Source organism: Microtus ochrogaster, chromosome 21, assembly GCF_000317375.1.
Source record: "Microtus ochrogaster isolate Prairie Vole_2 chromosome 21, MicOch1.0, whole genome shotgun sequence".
Lineage (NCBI taxonomy): Eukaryota > Metazoa > Chordata > Mammalia > Rodentia > Cricetidae > Microtus > Microtus ochrogaster.
The window spans coordinates 47,176,509-47,189,653 of record NC_022022.1 but is presented as its reverse complement, the minus strand read 5'-3'; the positions used below and the strand labels follow the sequence as shown (position 1 = coordinate 47,189,653).

Sequence of the window (13,145 nt, the reverse complement as noted above, 5' to 3'; positions counted from 1 at the left end):
CACCCAGGACTCGGACTCCGAAGACTCCGTGTACTCAGTCATATGCATGAATGAATAGTCGAGGAAGCAGGGTGTTATATTCCAGGCAGGAGCGTGACTCCACACAGAAAGTCACTGTTTGCTTCGTGCTGACAGCTAAGAGGGTGCTGTTGACAGAAATTGTTGCTTTTCTCTCTAAATGTCCATATTTTGTATTTCAGATCTTTACATAATGGAGGATAATTTCATTCCTACGATCTGCAACACTGTAGTGTATTAGCAAAAAATGTTGTGTTTGGGTTCAAACTCCGCTGAGGGCTCCTTGGAAAGGTGAAAGAACTTCCATCCAATATTGAAGATTTGTCTGTGCAGTACTGGCTGGATCTGGGGGGAGAAGGCAGACACGTCATGTCCTCATGAAGTTTGGTGTCTACCTGAAGAGTGGCGCTGCTTAATCCATAAGCAAATGCATTTCCAAAGGACTGTATAATAGATGCAGATTTCCCAGACTATGAAAATGAGAACTTTGTTCTGAACTGCGGTTGAAGACTGGACTCAGTTGGTCAATGGGGAAGAGAAGGGAAGGAGGTGGGGAGAAACACAGATGTACTAGGAAGAGCACTCTGGAGGGGCAAAGGAACCCTGGGAAGGCTGGGGCTCAGAGTGGGCATGTGGATGGCTGGGGGTACAATGAGGTGCCTGGCAGAGGGGGTTGTTGAACATCAACAACAGAAAGAAAGACCCAAGGATACATAGTAACCCAAGAAGTGACATCTTCAGTCTGGGGGTGTCATAGAGACTGTTGTGTGTGGAGAGAGCACTGGAGGCTCCAGAGGGCGGTTGGTTATCCTGTAAGCACTACATCCCTGTATGCACACAGAGCACCACTGTATCCTGGGTCTTAGAGTATCGAGGCAGAGCTGTTCATCATTCATATCTTCAGAGAGTCACATCTCTTAGCGAAGGTTACAGGTGTGGTCTCCAACCCAGGATTAGCACCCACTAGCTACTCCTCCTGGGCTGTAAGCTGCGCTCTGCCCTGCTCCCTTGGGTTCTGCCTGAGGGTCCAGCAGTGGAGTCTAGGTCTTTGCACACATTACCAAAGAGCCTTCTGAGACAACATCTGAGGTCCTGGCTTCTCACCTCAGTGACAGCTCTAGCATTCAGCTCCGTGGAAAGTGTGTAAAGATTTGCCGATTGAAATGCAGAAGAAACACCCTAGGAAAAGTCTGGGGAAAACAATTTACTAAATATATTACTTTCCTTCCCCCTCTTCATCGTCATCATTTTTAAAAGAATGTTAAGCTCAACAGTAAGCATAATAAGTACACTTGTTTTTTTTTCCCCCACTTAATTGAGTGGTTACCATGGTAACTGGAGAACCAACTACTCATTGCCCTCAATGAATTTCAGACACACATTTTTTTTTTCATCTGTTTAAAGTTGTAGCATGCTGTTAGGCCCTCTTGAGCTGTGCCCCCCACCCCCTCACTTTGAGGTCAGCATCCCCTCACTATGGGGCCCAGAAATGGCAGCATTTCATTTATTTCTCTGAGTAAGAAAAGTATAACCGGGGGAGGGATGTGTTGGAAAAGTCCCTAGGTGTCAGATCTGCAGCCAACAGTGGAGGAGCCTTGCCGTCCTCCCAGAAGCCTCCTTTCTTGGTGGACATCTTCTGGAGTTATGGTGTGAGGACAGGGACCCATGCAGTCCACTCTCCACTGCTCTCCAGGATCTTCCTTCTGCTTCTGACCCACCCAGTATGTCATCTACCCCAGCTTCTCCGTTTGCCTAATTGTTACTGTGGAACAAGGGAGATGGCTTACACAAACCATAGAGCAAACAAGTGTAACACAAATAATAAAAACCCAGAGACAGATATTGGGGTTCAACCTCAAGATCAGAAAAGCAAAGCAGTCAGCCACTGCTCTTACCTCCACCCCAGTCTGAAAATGGGCTATCCCGCCTCCATGAATCCTCAGATTGAGACTGAGAGTGAGACCTAGCTCTTCCTGTTTTATATTTATATTATATATGTCCTTCTGTTTGTTTGTATGCCAAACTGACTGTTTTTCAGTGCTGTAGCTCTGTAGGAGAGTTTGAAGTCAGGGATTATAATGCCTCAAGAAATTCTTTTATCATACAGGATTGTTTTGGCTATCCTGGGTTTTTTGCTTTTCCATATGAAGTTAAGTACTATTCTTTCGAGGTCTGTGAAGAATTTTGCTGGGCATTGCATTGAATCTGTAGTTTTTGCTTTTGGTAAGACTGCCATTTTTACTATGTTAATTCTATCTACTCAAGAGAATAGAAGATCTTTCCGCTTTCTGATGTCATCTTCAATTTCTTTCTTCAAAGATTTAAAGTTCTTGTCATACAAGTCTTCCACTTGTTTGGTTAGAGTTACTTCGAGATATTTTATGCTATTGTGGCTATTTTGAAGGGTGATGTTTCTCTGATTTCTTATTTAGCCCATTTATCACCTGTATATAGGAGAACTAATATTTTTTTTTTAGTTAATCTTGTATCCTGTTACATTACTGAAGGTCTTTATCATTTGTAGCAGTTCCCTGGTAGAAGTTTTGGAATCACTTAGGTATACTATCATATTATCAGCAAATAGCAAAAGCTTGACTTCGTCTTCTTTTCCAATTTGTATCCCCTTGATCTTCTTCGTTGACTTATTGCTCTAGGTAGAATTTCAAGAGTGGACAACCTTGTTTTGTTCCTGATTTCAGTAGGATCACTTTCAGTTTCGCTCCATTGCTGTCGGCTATTGGTTTGATGTATATGACGTTTATTATGTTTCAGTATGTTCCTTGTATCCCTACCCTCTCCAAGACTTTTATCATAAAGAGTTTGAATTTTGTCAAAGGGTTTTTCAGCATCTAATAAGCTAATCATGTGGCTTTTTTCTTTCAGTTTTTTTATATGACAGATTACATTGACAGATGTTCATATGTTGAACCATCCCTGCATCTCTGAGATGAAGCCTACTTGGTCATGGTAGGTGATTTTTCTGATGTATTTTTGAATTCAACTTATATTTTATTAAGTGTTTTTGCATTAATGTTCTCGAGGGAGATTGGCCTGTAATTCTCTTTCTTAGTAGTGTCTTTGTGTGGTTTGGATATCAGGGTAACTGTAGCCTTGTAAAAAGCATTTGGCAATGCTCCTTCAGTTCCTATAGTGTGGAACGATTTGAGAAGTATTGGTATTAGTTCTTCTTTGAAATTCTGGTAGAATTCTGTACTGAATTCTGGGGTTTTATTGGTTGGGAGACTTTTGATGACTGGTCTATTTCCTTAGCAGTTATATGTCTATTTTCTTTGCTTATCTGTTCTTGGTTTAATTTTGGCATGTGGTATTATCCAGAAAATTGTCCATTTCCTTTAACCGTTCCAATTTTGTGGAGTATAGGTTTTTGAACTAAGACTTGATGATTCTCTGGATTTCTTCCATGCTGTTGTTATGTCCCCCTTTTCATTTCTGAATTTGTTAATTTGGATATTTTCTCTCTGCCTTTTGGTTAGTTTGGATAAAGGTTAGTCTATTTTGTTGATTTTCTTGAAGAACCAACTCTACATTGCTCTTCATGTTGTTGAGTGTATTCTTACTCTTTTGTCTACCCAGCTCTCCCTCCAATTGGAACAGGCAGAGCCTGTGTTTCAGAAGATTTTCCTCCAGTTGGTGTAGTTGGGGGCTGTGGCTGTGTTGAGTGCTCATTCAGGTGTAAGCAGGGCAGAGCCTTCAGTGATCATTCCTTTAGGTGCGTATGGGCCCAAGGGTCCAATGGTCGCTCCTCCGGGTGCAGCTGTGGCTACGGCTCTGATGGTTGCTCCCCCAGGTGCGGGCAGGGATGAAGCTGCGGTTCCTGCGGTCAGACAATTTCTGGAGGCCACTGCTGTTGCCATGGCCCGCTGGGCTGCTGAGTTGTCTCTAGGTGGTCTGGCCTGCCTGCCATGCTGTTGAGGCTTTTCCTGGCAGCCTAGCTTGCCCAAGGCACAGCTGATCTCCCTTCCTACCCTTGATGCTTTTCCCACTTGTCAGCCCTTGTGTCTTTGTTGTCAAAGTCCTTTCCAGAAAGGTTTTGTCTTTTTATCTATTTTGATATATTCAGTCTGTTTTCTCTAACAATTTTAAAGTTTCAGGTTTTATATGAAGATCTTTGAGCCCATGGTAATAGCTTTTTGTGTATGGTAAGAGATATGAGTCAGTTTTATTCTTCTGTATGTATATAGTCAGTTTTTCCACCACTGTCAAGGAAACCACCTTTTCCCCCAACATGTGTTATTGACACTTTTTGTTAAAAATTAGGAAGTTGTGGCTATGTGGGCTTAGTTTTTGAGTCGTTTCTTTGATTTTATCTCTGTGAATGATTTGGTGACTTTACCCACCACGGGAATAAGTGATAACCAAGCTGTGTTGTAATTTCATGTAGTTACGTTACCACACAGTCAAAATGCACCTAGCAATCTGCACTCTCAACACAGACTGAAGAGAAGCATCAAGTTGCATGGGATAGGGATGACATAGGCACTTATAAGAGACTGAATATGTAATGAAAATAACACTTACGAGGCTTAGGAACGCATTATTTCACAGCCAAGAAATGGTTTCTGTATGCTTGCCTGCCACGCACCAGGTGTTTTAGGTATCACTGATAAGAGATGAAGTTCCTGCACCCCTGGTTCTGGCATTACAGATGCAGTGGAAACAGGAAGACAGGTGTAGGACTGATCAACCCTGCACTGAGAGCAGTGGATGCCTCCAGAAGCTGGGACCAGGAAGTGATACACAGAGGTCTTCTGCTGTCTGAAGTTTTGTGTGCGTGGTGCGGTGCTCATGGTGCAGCGGTGCATACAGCTGCCTTCCAGCTGTTTGCAGTTTGATTTCTTAACTCTGAAGTGGGTAAATGATGCATCCAGGTTCATTCTCTATAATGTTTAGCCTTTCTGAAATGCCCAATGAATACGGATTTACATTTGTTTCCTGGTTTTGCTTCCACAATTTTCTTTCGCTCCAATAAAAACATGCCTCCCCCTACAGACCACAGTGAGGTCACAGGGAGATTAATGGAGATGTTTCGAGCACAAGATGTATTTAAGAAAGCCTGTGTGCTTGGGAATGGCACGGTGTCTTGATATTTTCTCTGGAAGGCTGTGGGCTGTACTTAGAGGCACGGAATCAAGATCAATGGTGAAGCCAATCATTTCCCAGGAGGCTCTGCTGCTCACCCTAGGGCACTGACTTCAGCTGATCATAGATGGCCGGGGTGTCAGAGTAAAGGCTTACTGGCAAGTGAACTGCAAATATTCTGGCATTCTATGTGTTCTGCAACCCGAGCCGCAGAGCCGAGAACTGCATCAGATTTAACAAAAGGAACAAGGTTCTAGAACTCACTCCCCAGTGCTCCCACTGCTCCCATTTGTGGAGCAGGTGTTGTGTGGTAGGTGCCACTGGTGACAGAAGGCACCCCATGTTTTACAACGGGCAAACAAATATTATGACTTAAGGTGTCACAGGACCCTGAAAGAGATTAACGAACCATGATTGTTACTTTTTTTTCTTTTGGAGAAAGGGCCTCACTACATAGCCCAGTTGGACCTGAAATCACTCTGTAGACCAGGCTGGCCTCGAACTCATAGAGCTCCACCTGCCTCTCTCTCACTGTTGCTGGGATTACAGGTGTGCACCACCACATTTGGCTGACCGGGCATGTTAATAAGCGAAGGGCTTCCTCCAGGAGCCTGGCCATGATGGCCACAATCAGGACTCTCAAGGTGATGGGGCTGGGGAAGCTTCTCTATGAAGGGGAGAGATTGCAAAGGAGAACTCTGCCCGGTGATGACTGCAAATACCTTGGTGTGGCCGGACCAGTCACAGGATGAGCTTGGAGAGCAATGAAGGGGCCCAATTCTCATTCACAATCCCCATGGGCTGCATTAAACAATTTTGAGGTGAGGGAAGAGTCCGGAGGGGTTTAAAAGAGCAGACCTCCATGGCTGGCTTCCTTCCATAGCGATCATTTCGTGTGGTACGAGGACTGGAGCAGAAAGACTGGTTAGCGGTGTCGGGCAGGAGGACAGAGAAGTTGCTCAAGCAGGGACAGTGGGACTGAGAGGACAGGGATCATTGCTGCATAGCACATCTGATTACCTGCCTGGCTGAATCGAGGTGGGAGGGAGGGAAAGGAGAGAGACTAGGAAGCACCTTGGTTTCTGTCTTGGGCAGCTGGGGGAATGGTGGTATCCTTCCCAGAAATAGAGAAAACAGAAGGAAGGGCAGGTTTTGTGGGGGACGATGGTTTTGGATGTGGTGAGCTAAAGACGCACATGGGAGATGTTGGCCCAACCAGTGCTATTTGGTGGGCAGGTACCTGCGACAGGAGCTCACCAAGGGGCTGGGGGTGAAGCCAACCGTCTGCGAGGAGAGGGTATGCGGTCAAGTGGAAGGGGACACAGACAGGACGCTGGGCGCGTACCCGAGGGATGGATCAGTGTAGTTTGCCCAGGAAATGAAAACTGAGCGAGTAGGGAATAGGGGGCTGTGGGGTTGGAGCCTTAGGCTAAGACCAGGAGCCTGGCTGTCCGGTATGACTGGGGCTCACGGACCTCCCTGGACACACAGATGTTCCTTTTTGTATCTTCTTCGAATCATCTCATAGAGTCACTGATTGCTACCAAATACATGGTGAGTTCATATTTGGCTACAGTTCATTCCTCAAGTCCCCCGGGCCCTCAGACATGCACGAGCTCTTTGGAAGTCATGCATAAAAGACCCTCTGGGAAGAAGGCAACTGGGTTTTGATTGATTTAGTGTCTTAGCACAGCTCAGCCTATTGTTCCTGACTCTTCTTCCACATCTTGAGTTCTTCCCAGATTTGACTTTTGTCGACTGTTGTGACCTTGCATTAACTGCCTAATTTCTCTGTGCCTCAGCTTCCAAGCCAGTAAAATAAAACAGTCACATCTATTCCTAGGGATAAAACCACCTGGAAGAAGTGAAGGAACGAAGGTCGAGGAACGTCAGACACTGACAGAGAGGAGGTTATCAAGAGCCAAGGAGTGGTTCATAGTCGAGATCAGCAGAGCGTGACCCACCCTCGGTCACATCCATCTGGCTGCCTTCTTCTGTCAGCCTCTCAGATGAAGCAGGCTTCTTTGTTGTTGCTGTTGTTTTGTTGCTGCTATTGTTTTTAAGAATAGTACATATTTTACTTCAGTAAAAACCAAGTCATACTTTGTCTTTCAGCAGATGCTTGAGCTAAAGAAATGAAGACATTGGTGAAACATAACTTGAGTCTCCACCTTCAATTTGACTTGGTTGGCTTACATGTTTTAAAGGGGTTAAAATATGCCACATGAGAATTAGTTCAGCATTCACTCCCCACAAACACTGCCGCATTGGCCTTCTGTGGCATTCATTTGCTTTTATGTTGTTAGAGCCTTTCTGGTCTGAGTCACTGCAGCAGAGGCCAGATGGCCGGCAAGACCCAAGACATTTGCTACCTGGTTCTTTAAAAAGAAAATCCAGTGAATTTTACAGTGTCCAATGCACCAAGGTCAAGAAAAATAACTAAAAATTGGCATCTGGAACTGGCAATAGATTTCAGGAACCTTGATTGTGGTGGCGTCTTTAGAAAGGAGAAGCAGATTTTGGTGCCTGGAATATCAAAGCTTGATTTCTGACCATAGCCTGTTGGCTGAGTGGTCCTGGAAATCGTGCACCTCCGGTTTCCTCAGCTGTAGTTGGGGAGGGGCAGAGCTGCTCTTCTGAGCTACTGTAAGGATTGGGAATAAAGTATCGTGAGTCATAGGACATGGCACCGGCTTCACAGCGCGGTTCAGACAGCAAGTCCAAGTGCACTATTTAACCTGCTTCTGCCAGACCGCTCTGCTTTTGTAGGCAGGGCCTTGTCCCGCTGAAGGACTTGCTTTCATCGTGTGAGCTCCGACACCCTGTTCTGTACGTTGCCCTCACAAAGTCTCCCCTCTTTGCTGAAGTCATCCAGTTAGTTGAGCATTCTATTGAATGCTGTGCTCGGCCCCGCCCCCAGGGTCTCTAGCTCCCCTTCCCCTGCTCAACTCTCCCTTTGCTTATGGCATCTGGTAAACCTAGAGAATTTACTAACACACTGGGCTTGCTGTTCACCGGGTGTTGTCCCTGACAGATGCAAGCTCCCTGAGCAAGCATCCTCATGCGGCCAACAAGGCTATATTACAAGAACTTGGAATGTAGAACTCAACATTCACCCAATGACTGCATGAAAAGAGACTAGTGGAGATTGGATTTTTAAATTCTTTTTCAATTCCCTTTTTTTCTTTTTGGACTGGGTGTGCTCTTTCAATCTGAATATGTGTCCTTTTCATGTCTATACAATTCTCAACCATTGTCTGTTAAAGCACAGCTCTTGTTACTTCTTTATTCTTTTCTTCTGGAAAGCTCAGGATATATTTGTTGGTTCCTTCTGTCCTTGGTTTCTGCTGAGTTCTTCCTCATACTAGACCACTGCTCAGATTTCTGTTTTATTTTAAGGGAGTTTGATCTGCACCATCATTCTTTTTTTTTTTAGTTGTGTTCAGCCAACTTTCCAAACTGTTAATGGAATTTTTATTTTAGTAGCAATTGTATTTTGAGCCAAGTGCATTAGTTATTTGTCTCGTTGCTGCAACCGTATCTGACAAGAGCGAGCTGAGGGATGAGGGTTTATCTTGGCTCACAGTTCAAGGGTGCTGCCATCAGAGCATGAGAACAGGGTGACAGGAGCAGTGCATCTACAGTCAAAACGTAGAGAGGAGGATATGCATGCATGTTCAGCCAGCTTCCTCCTCTTATGCAGTCCAGGATCCAATGTCTGGGAATAGTGCCAGCCTTCTCCATGGTGGGGCTTCCCTTCACAATAAACTAATAAAGAATAGCCCTCATAGGCATACCCAGGATCCAGTTTAATCTCTCACGGGTGTGCCTGAAGGCGTGGTTCTTAAATAACTCCAGATCCCGTTAAGCTGATAACCAACTATCACACTTATGATATTAATTTTTTCCTTTCTCTTTCCATCCTTTCTTATAGTTGCTTCATGGTGCCTATTCTTCCTTCTTTTCTTTGAATGTACAAAATATTCCTATCTAAGATTTCTTCCAGTGTTTTCCATTATCGCTAGCTCTTGGGGTGTGAAACCCCTCACTTGTTGCTGGGCTTTCTTGCTGTGGCTGTCTATAACTTCAGATTCTCCCTGTGAGTAGTGGCCATTTGCCTTGGCTGAGGCCTTATGGGTCAGCAACTGAAGAGGCGCCAACACTATACCCTGGTCTGTCTTCCCAGGGTTGGATGGGAGATAATGCACTATGGGTTTAAAAATGTGTGCTACAATTAGACATCTACAGCACCCTCCCTCTCCAAGGCCCGTGGACATCATGGAAGACAGAGCGGAAAGAATGCCAGGGTGAGGAGGGGGTGATGCAGAGCTCCGTCTTCTATGCATGGTATGGTCGTGGTTCTCCTGACTCAGCAGCTGTGAGCACTTCAAAAGACATGGCTGGTCTACAATCCGGCTTTGAGTAGGAGAAAGCTCATAAGGCCCTTCCCCTTCCTGAGAATGTGAAGGCAGTTAATGGTTGCTGGAGGCCAGACACATTTTCAATGTTGTAGCCACCGGCGAGTGTAAATATTCTTGTAAATAACCTCTGACCCCATGCTTCTATAAGCTACCATAATATAACCCACTGGGTCATCAAAGTGTAAAAATGAAATATCAAAGTAAAAGAGAGACTAATTGTTTGTGGAGTCCATGGACATGGGAGGAGGTCACGAGAGGGAAATGTGTGGCTATGACTAAAATTCATTACGTACATGCATGAAAACAGCACAATGAAACCCATTAATATTTATAATTAACACATGCTAATAAATATACTATAGGCAAGAAGCTACATCCCATGCTCCCCATCTCCACTGTGAAACTATTTGTGTGGCCTTGGGCAAATGACTCTATCCTCACTTTCTTATCTGTGAGGTAGAAATCAAAATTCTACCTGTGGAGATGCTGTGGGAAGTTAGTACAACAGTCAACACAAGACCAATAGCTTAGTTTTCTCTGTGGCAAATGCTTAATAAGTATTACCAGGTACTCTAAACACAGGATAACCATTGTGTCAATATTTTCATGTTTTGTGATGGGAGGAACTTAATTTATGTACACACACATACACATGTACACACATGCTCACAGTACACACACACACACACACACGTACACATGTGCACGCATGCTTATAGTACACACACACATACACTCACAGTACACACACACAGTCAGTCATCACACATGAACAGCAGTCAGACAGGTTTGCTTTACTTGTGACGTTAACTAATTGGAATAGGAGCAGAAACCATGACAAGAACACACTTGGCTCTCCACCCCTTCGGAGAAGCACTGTCAGGAGTGGGCACGGAGTCTAAGACATTATCTTTAAAAAAAAACCCTAAGGCCTAATTAGGGAGTCAGATCACTGGCCAACTATTTTGGGTCATTAAAATATAGCAGTAGCGAACGTTCTTGCTGGGATGGAAATGACCCAGATGGATGTCTTCAGTTCTTTTCAAAGGGAAAAAACACTGAACGCCTTGGCCGTGTTTTCCTTGGGCATCATTCTCTGCAAAGTGTTAGATACAGAACAGCACATCTCCAAAGCCACAGCTCAGCCATGTTCTCTGTTTAGTACTGGGAAGGCAGAGTGCATTCATTACTTTTCTCATTGCTCTGACAGATGTCGAGAGGAGTGACTGAAGGGGGAGAGGTTTACTTTTTTTTTTTTTAATTTTATTTATGGGAGAGGTTTACTTTGACCCACGGTTTGAGATGGCACAATCTGTCAGAGTGGAGGCATGGCAGAGGGAGTACTCTCAGGGTGTTGTGACAGCGGCAGAGGGCTGTGTGTGTGTGTGTGTGTGAGAGAGAGAGAGAGAGAGAGAGAGAGAGAAAGAGACGGAGAGACAGAGAGAAGGGAGAAAGGCTGCTGCTCAGTGGTTTTCTCTTTTTTTCCCTCTTTTTTCAGTCTGGAACTCCAGACTGTGGAATATTGCTCCCCCTGTTTTGATCTTGCTATCAGATGATCCTTCGCTCAAAGGTTTGAGTTACTCATTCACTAAACTACACAAAATTAACCACCACAGAGACAAGGTGAACTTATTTTTATCTCAAGGAATTTTCAACCATAAGTCCCTACCTTACTGAACTGTTTTGGGTCTGAAATGGGGGCAGGTGAGAGAGAAAAGCATAGCGAAAGGAGCTGCAGGACACAATGGCATAACACGAAATGAATTATTAGGGATCTGTCAGGATCTCACAAAGTCAAAATTTCCATTTTCTTATTCATTAAAAGCAGAGATTAAAATTAAACACATTTGAATAAAAAGATGTTTTGAGGTTCACTGACCTGGTCATCATAATCTGATCCCGTGTCAACAATCTCTCCAGGGTCAAACATCATCGAAGGGTCAAGGTCGCTTGAATCTAAGTTTAAGAAAGACATGGTTAGCTGGTGGAGACTGTCTGTGTGCTTCCAAAGCATCAAGTTTCCCAGCAGGCTCCCTGACTGTCCTATTGCTCCGCTAGCTGCACATACACTTACACAATCCTCCATCTGCCGCACTCTGTGTCTGGGCTGGGGTTAGAGGACACAGAAACTCTGGACCCTGTCCCAGCCTTCAGAAGAGCTAGCTCTGGAAGAGCCTAACTTGTCAACAGCCGGACTCAGAAACCAGAAAGTGTGAGGTACTAAACCTGACCATCAGTGAAGGTGACACTGGACCTGAGGGAGGAACTTGAAGTTGGAGAGGGAATTTGAGTGTTTTGGAGAGATGGCTTCAGGATGTTCTATGACAGAGACACCAGGAGCACCATGAACAGAGCAGAAGAGTTCCTTTCTAGGAGCTTCTGGGCATACAAGGACTGATCTTCCCATTCTAAACCATGACTTTTGCCTCAAGCCTACGGGTGGCCTTAACCTCTGTTCTAGCTTCATTTCATTTGCTGTGACAAATGCCTTCACAAGGAGACAGAGGAGGACAGGGATTGCTCGGCATTCAACTCCAGGTTTCACTCCGTAATTGAGGGGACGTCAAGAACTCAGGCACCTTGTCACTCACATCTGTAGTCAAGAGCAGAGGAAGACTAACATCGCTGCTGCTGGCCACTCAGCTGGAGTTCTGTACTCACACAGTCCAGGGCCCAGCCCAGGAAATAATGTTGTCCGTTTTTAGGGTAGGTTTCCCACCTCAATATATAGTCAAGACAACCCCCACAGACATGTCCACAGGCTGGGAAGATCTAGGCAGTTCCCACAGGCCAGGCATCTAGACAATTCCATGACTCTGGATTGTGTCAAGCTGACAGTTGAAAATGACCATCCTGGTCCTCAAAGATGAGAGGTTGTCTCCTTCGGGTAGTATAGGCTGCATTAAGCCAGTTGCCATTCATCCCCCAGGCTCAGAGTTAAACCATTAATTCCTGTCACCGGTTCTCACAGGACAGTGGACTTGTTCTTTCTTCATGACGCTTTGCTGTGTGGAGACACGCCACCTACCCCGGTACACACGCCTCCCTGACAAGGAAAGAGCTGCCCATAAAAGGTTTATGTATTCTGTGAAATAGCAAACGGTCTACCATTTCTCTGCAAACTGGGCTTTGACAAGTCATTCTTGGTCAGATATGAAAGTTTAATGGAGCATATTCTCACAAAACAGTACCCACTTCATCCACTTCTCAGAAACAGAGCACCCCAGAAGTAGTGACTCACAGTCATTTGAATTCCAGAGGCAAAGTGGGGCCTCACCCAGTGTCTCCACTTGCTTTACCCTTTCACCCCTTCATTTCCTCCCTGCCCTTCACCCTTTCTGCAGATAATCCTCAGTCTTTAGGTCAGGCTGGCTCAGAACTTACAAAGTGCAGGTGTGCGCCACTGTATGCTACTGACTGTTGCTAACCCTTCTCTCCACCAAACTGAGAAGGTACTCTCTGTCAGACCTCTGTTTGTGGTTTTCAGTCTTTTCTATGTTCCTAGGATAGTTTGGCCACACTGAGAAGGTACTCTCTGTTAGACCCCTGTTTGTGGTTTTCATAGACTCTTCCATGTTCCTAGGACAGTTTGACCACACTGAGAAG

At 45.0% G+C, this 13,145-nt stretch overlaps 1 protein-coding gene across 1 annotated transcript in view; it reads right to left on the bottom strand.

The window, feature by feature from the left end:
* Ak5 (adenylate kinase 5) overlaps positions 1-13,145 on the bottom strand; it is a 170,313-nt gene that overhangs the window by 52,087 nt on the left and 105,081 nt on the right. Inside the window, exon 8 of the mRNA XM_005357474.2 lies at positions 11,419-11,495. Coding sequence (XP_005357531.1) covers positions 11,419-11,495 — 77 coding nt within the window. The remainder of the gene's footprint in view (positions 1-11,418; positions 11,496-13,145) is intronic.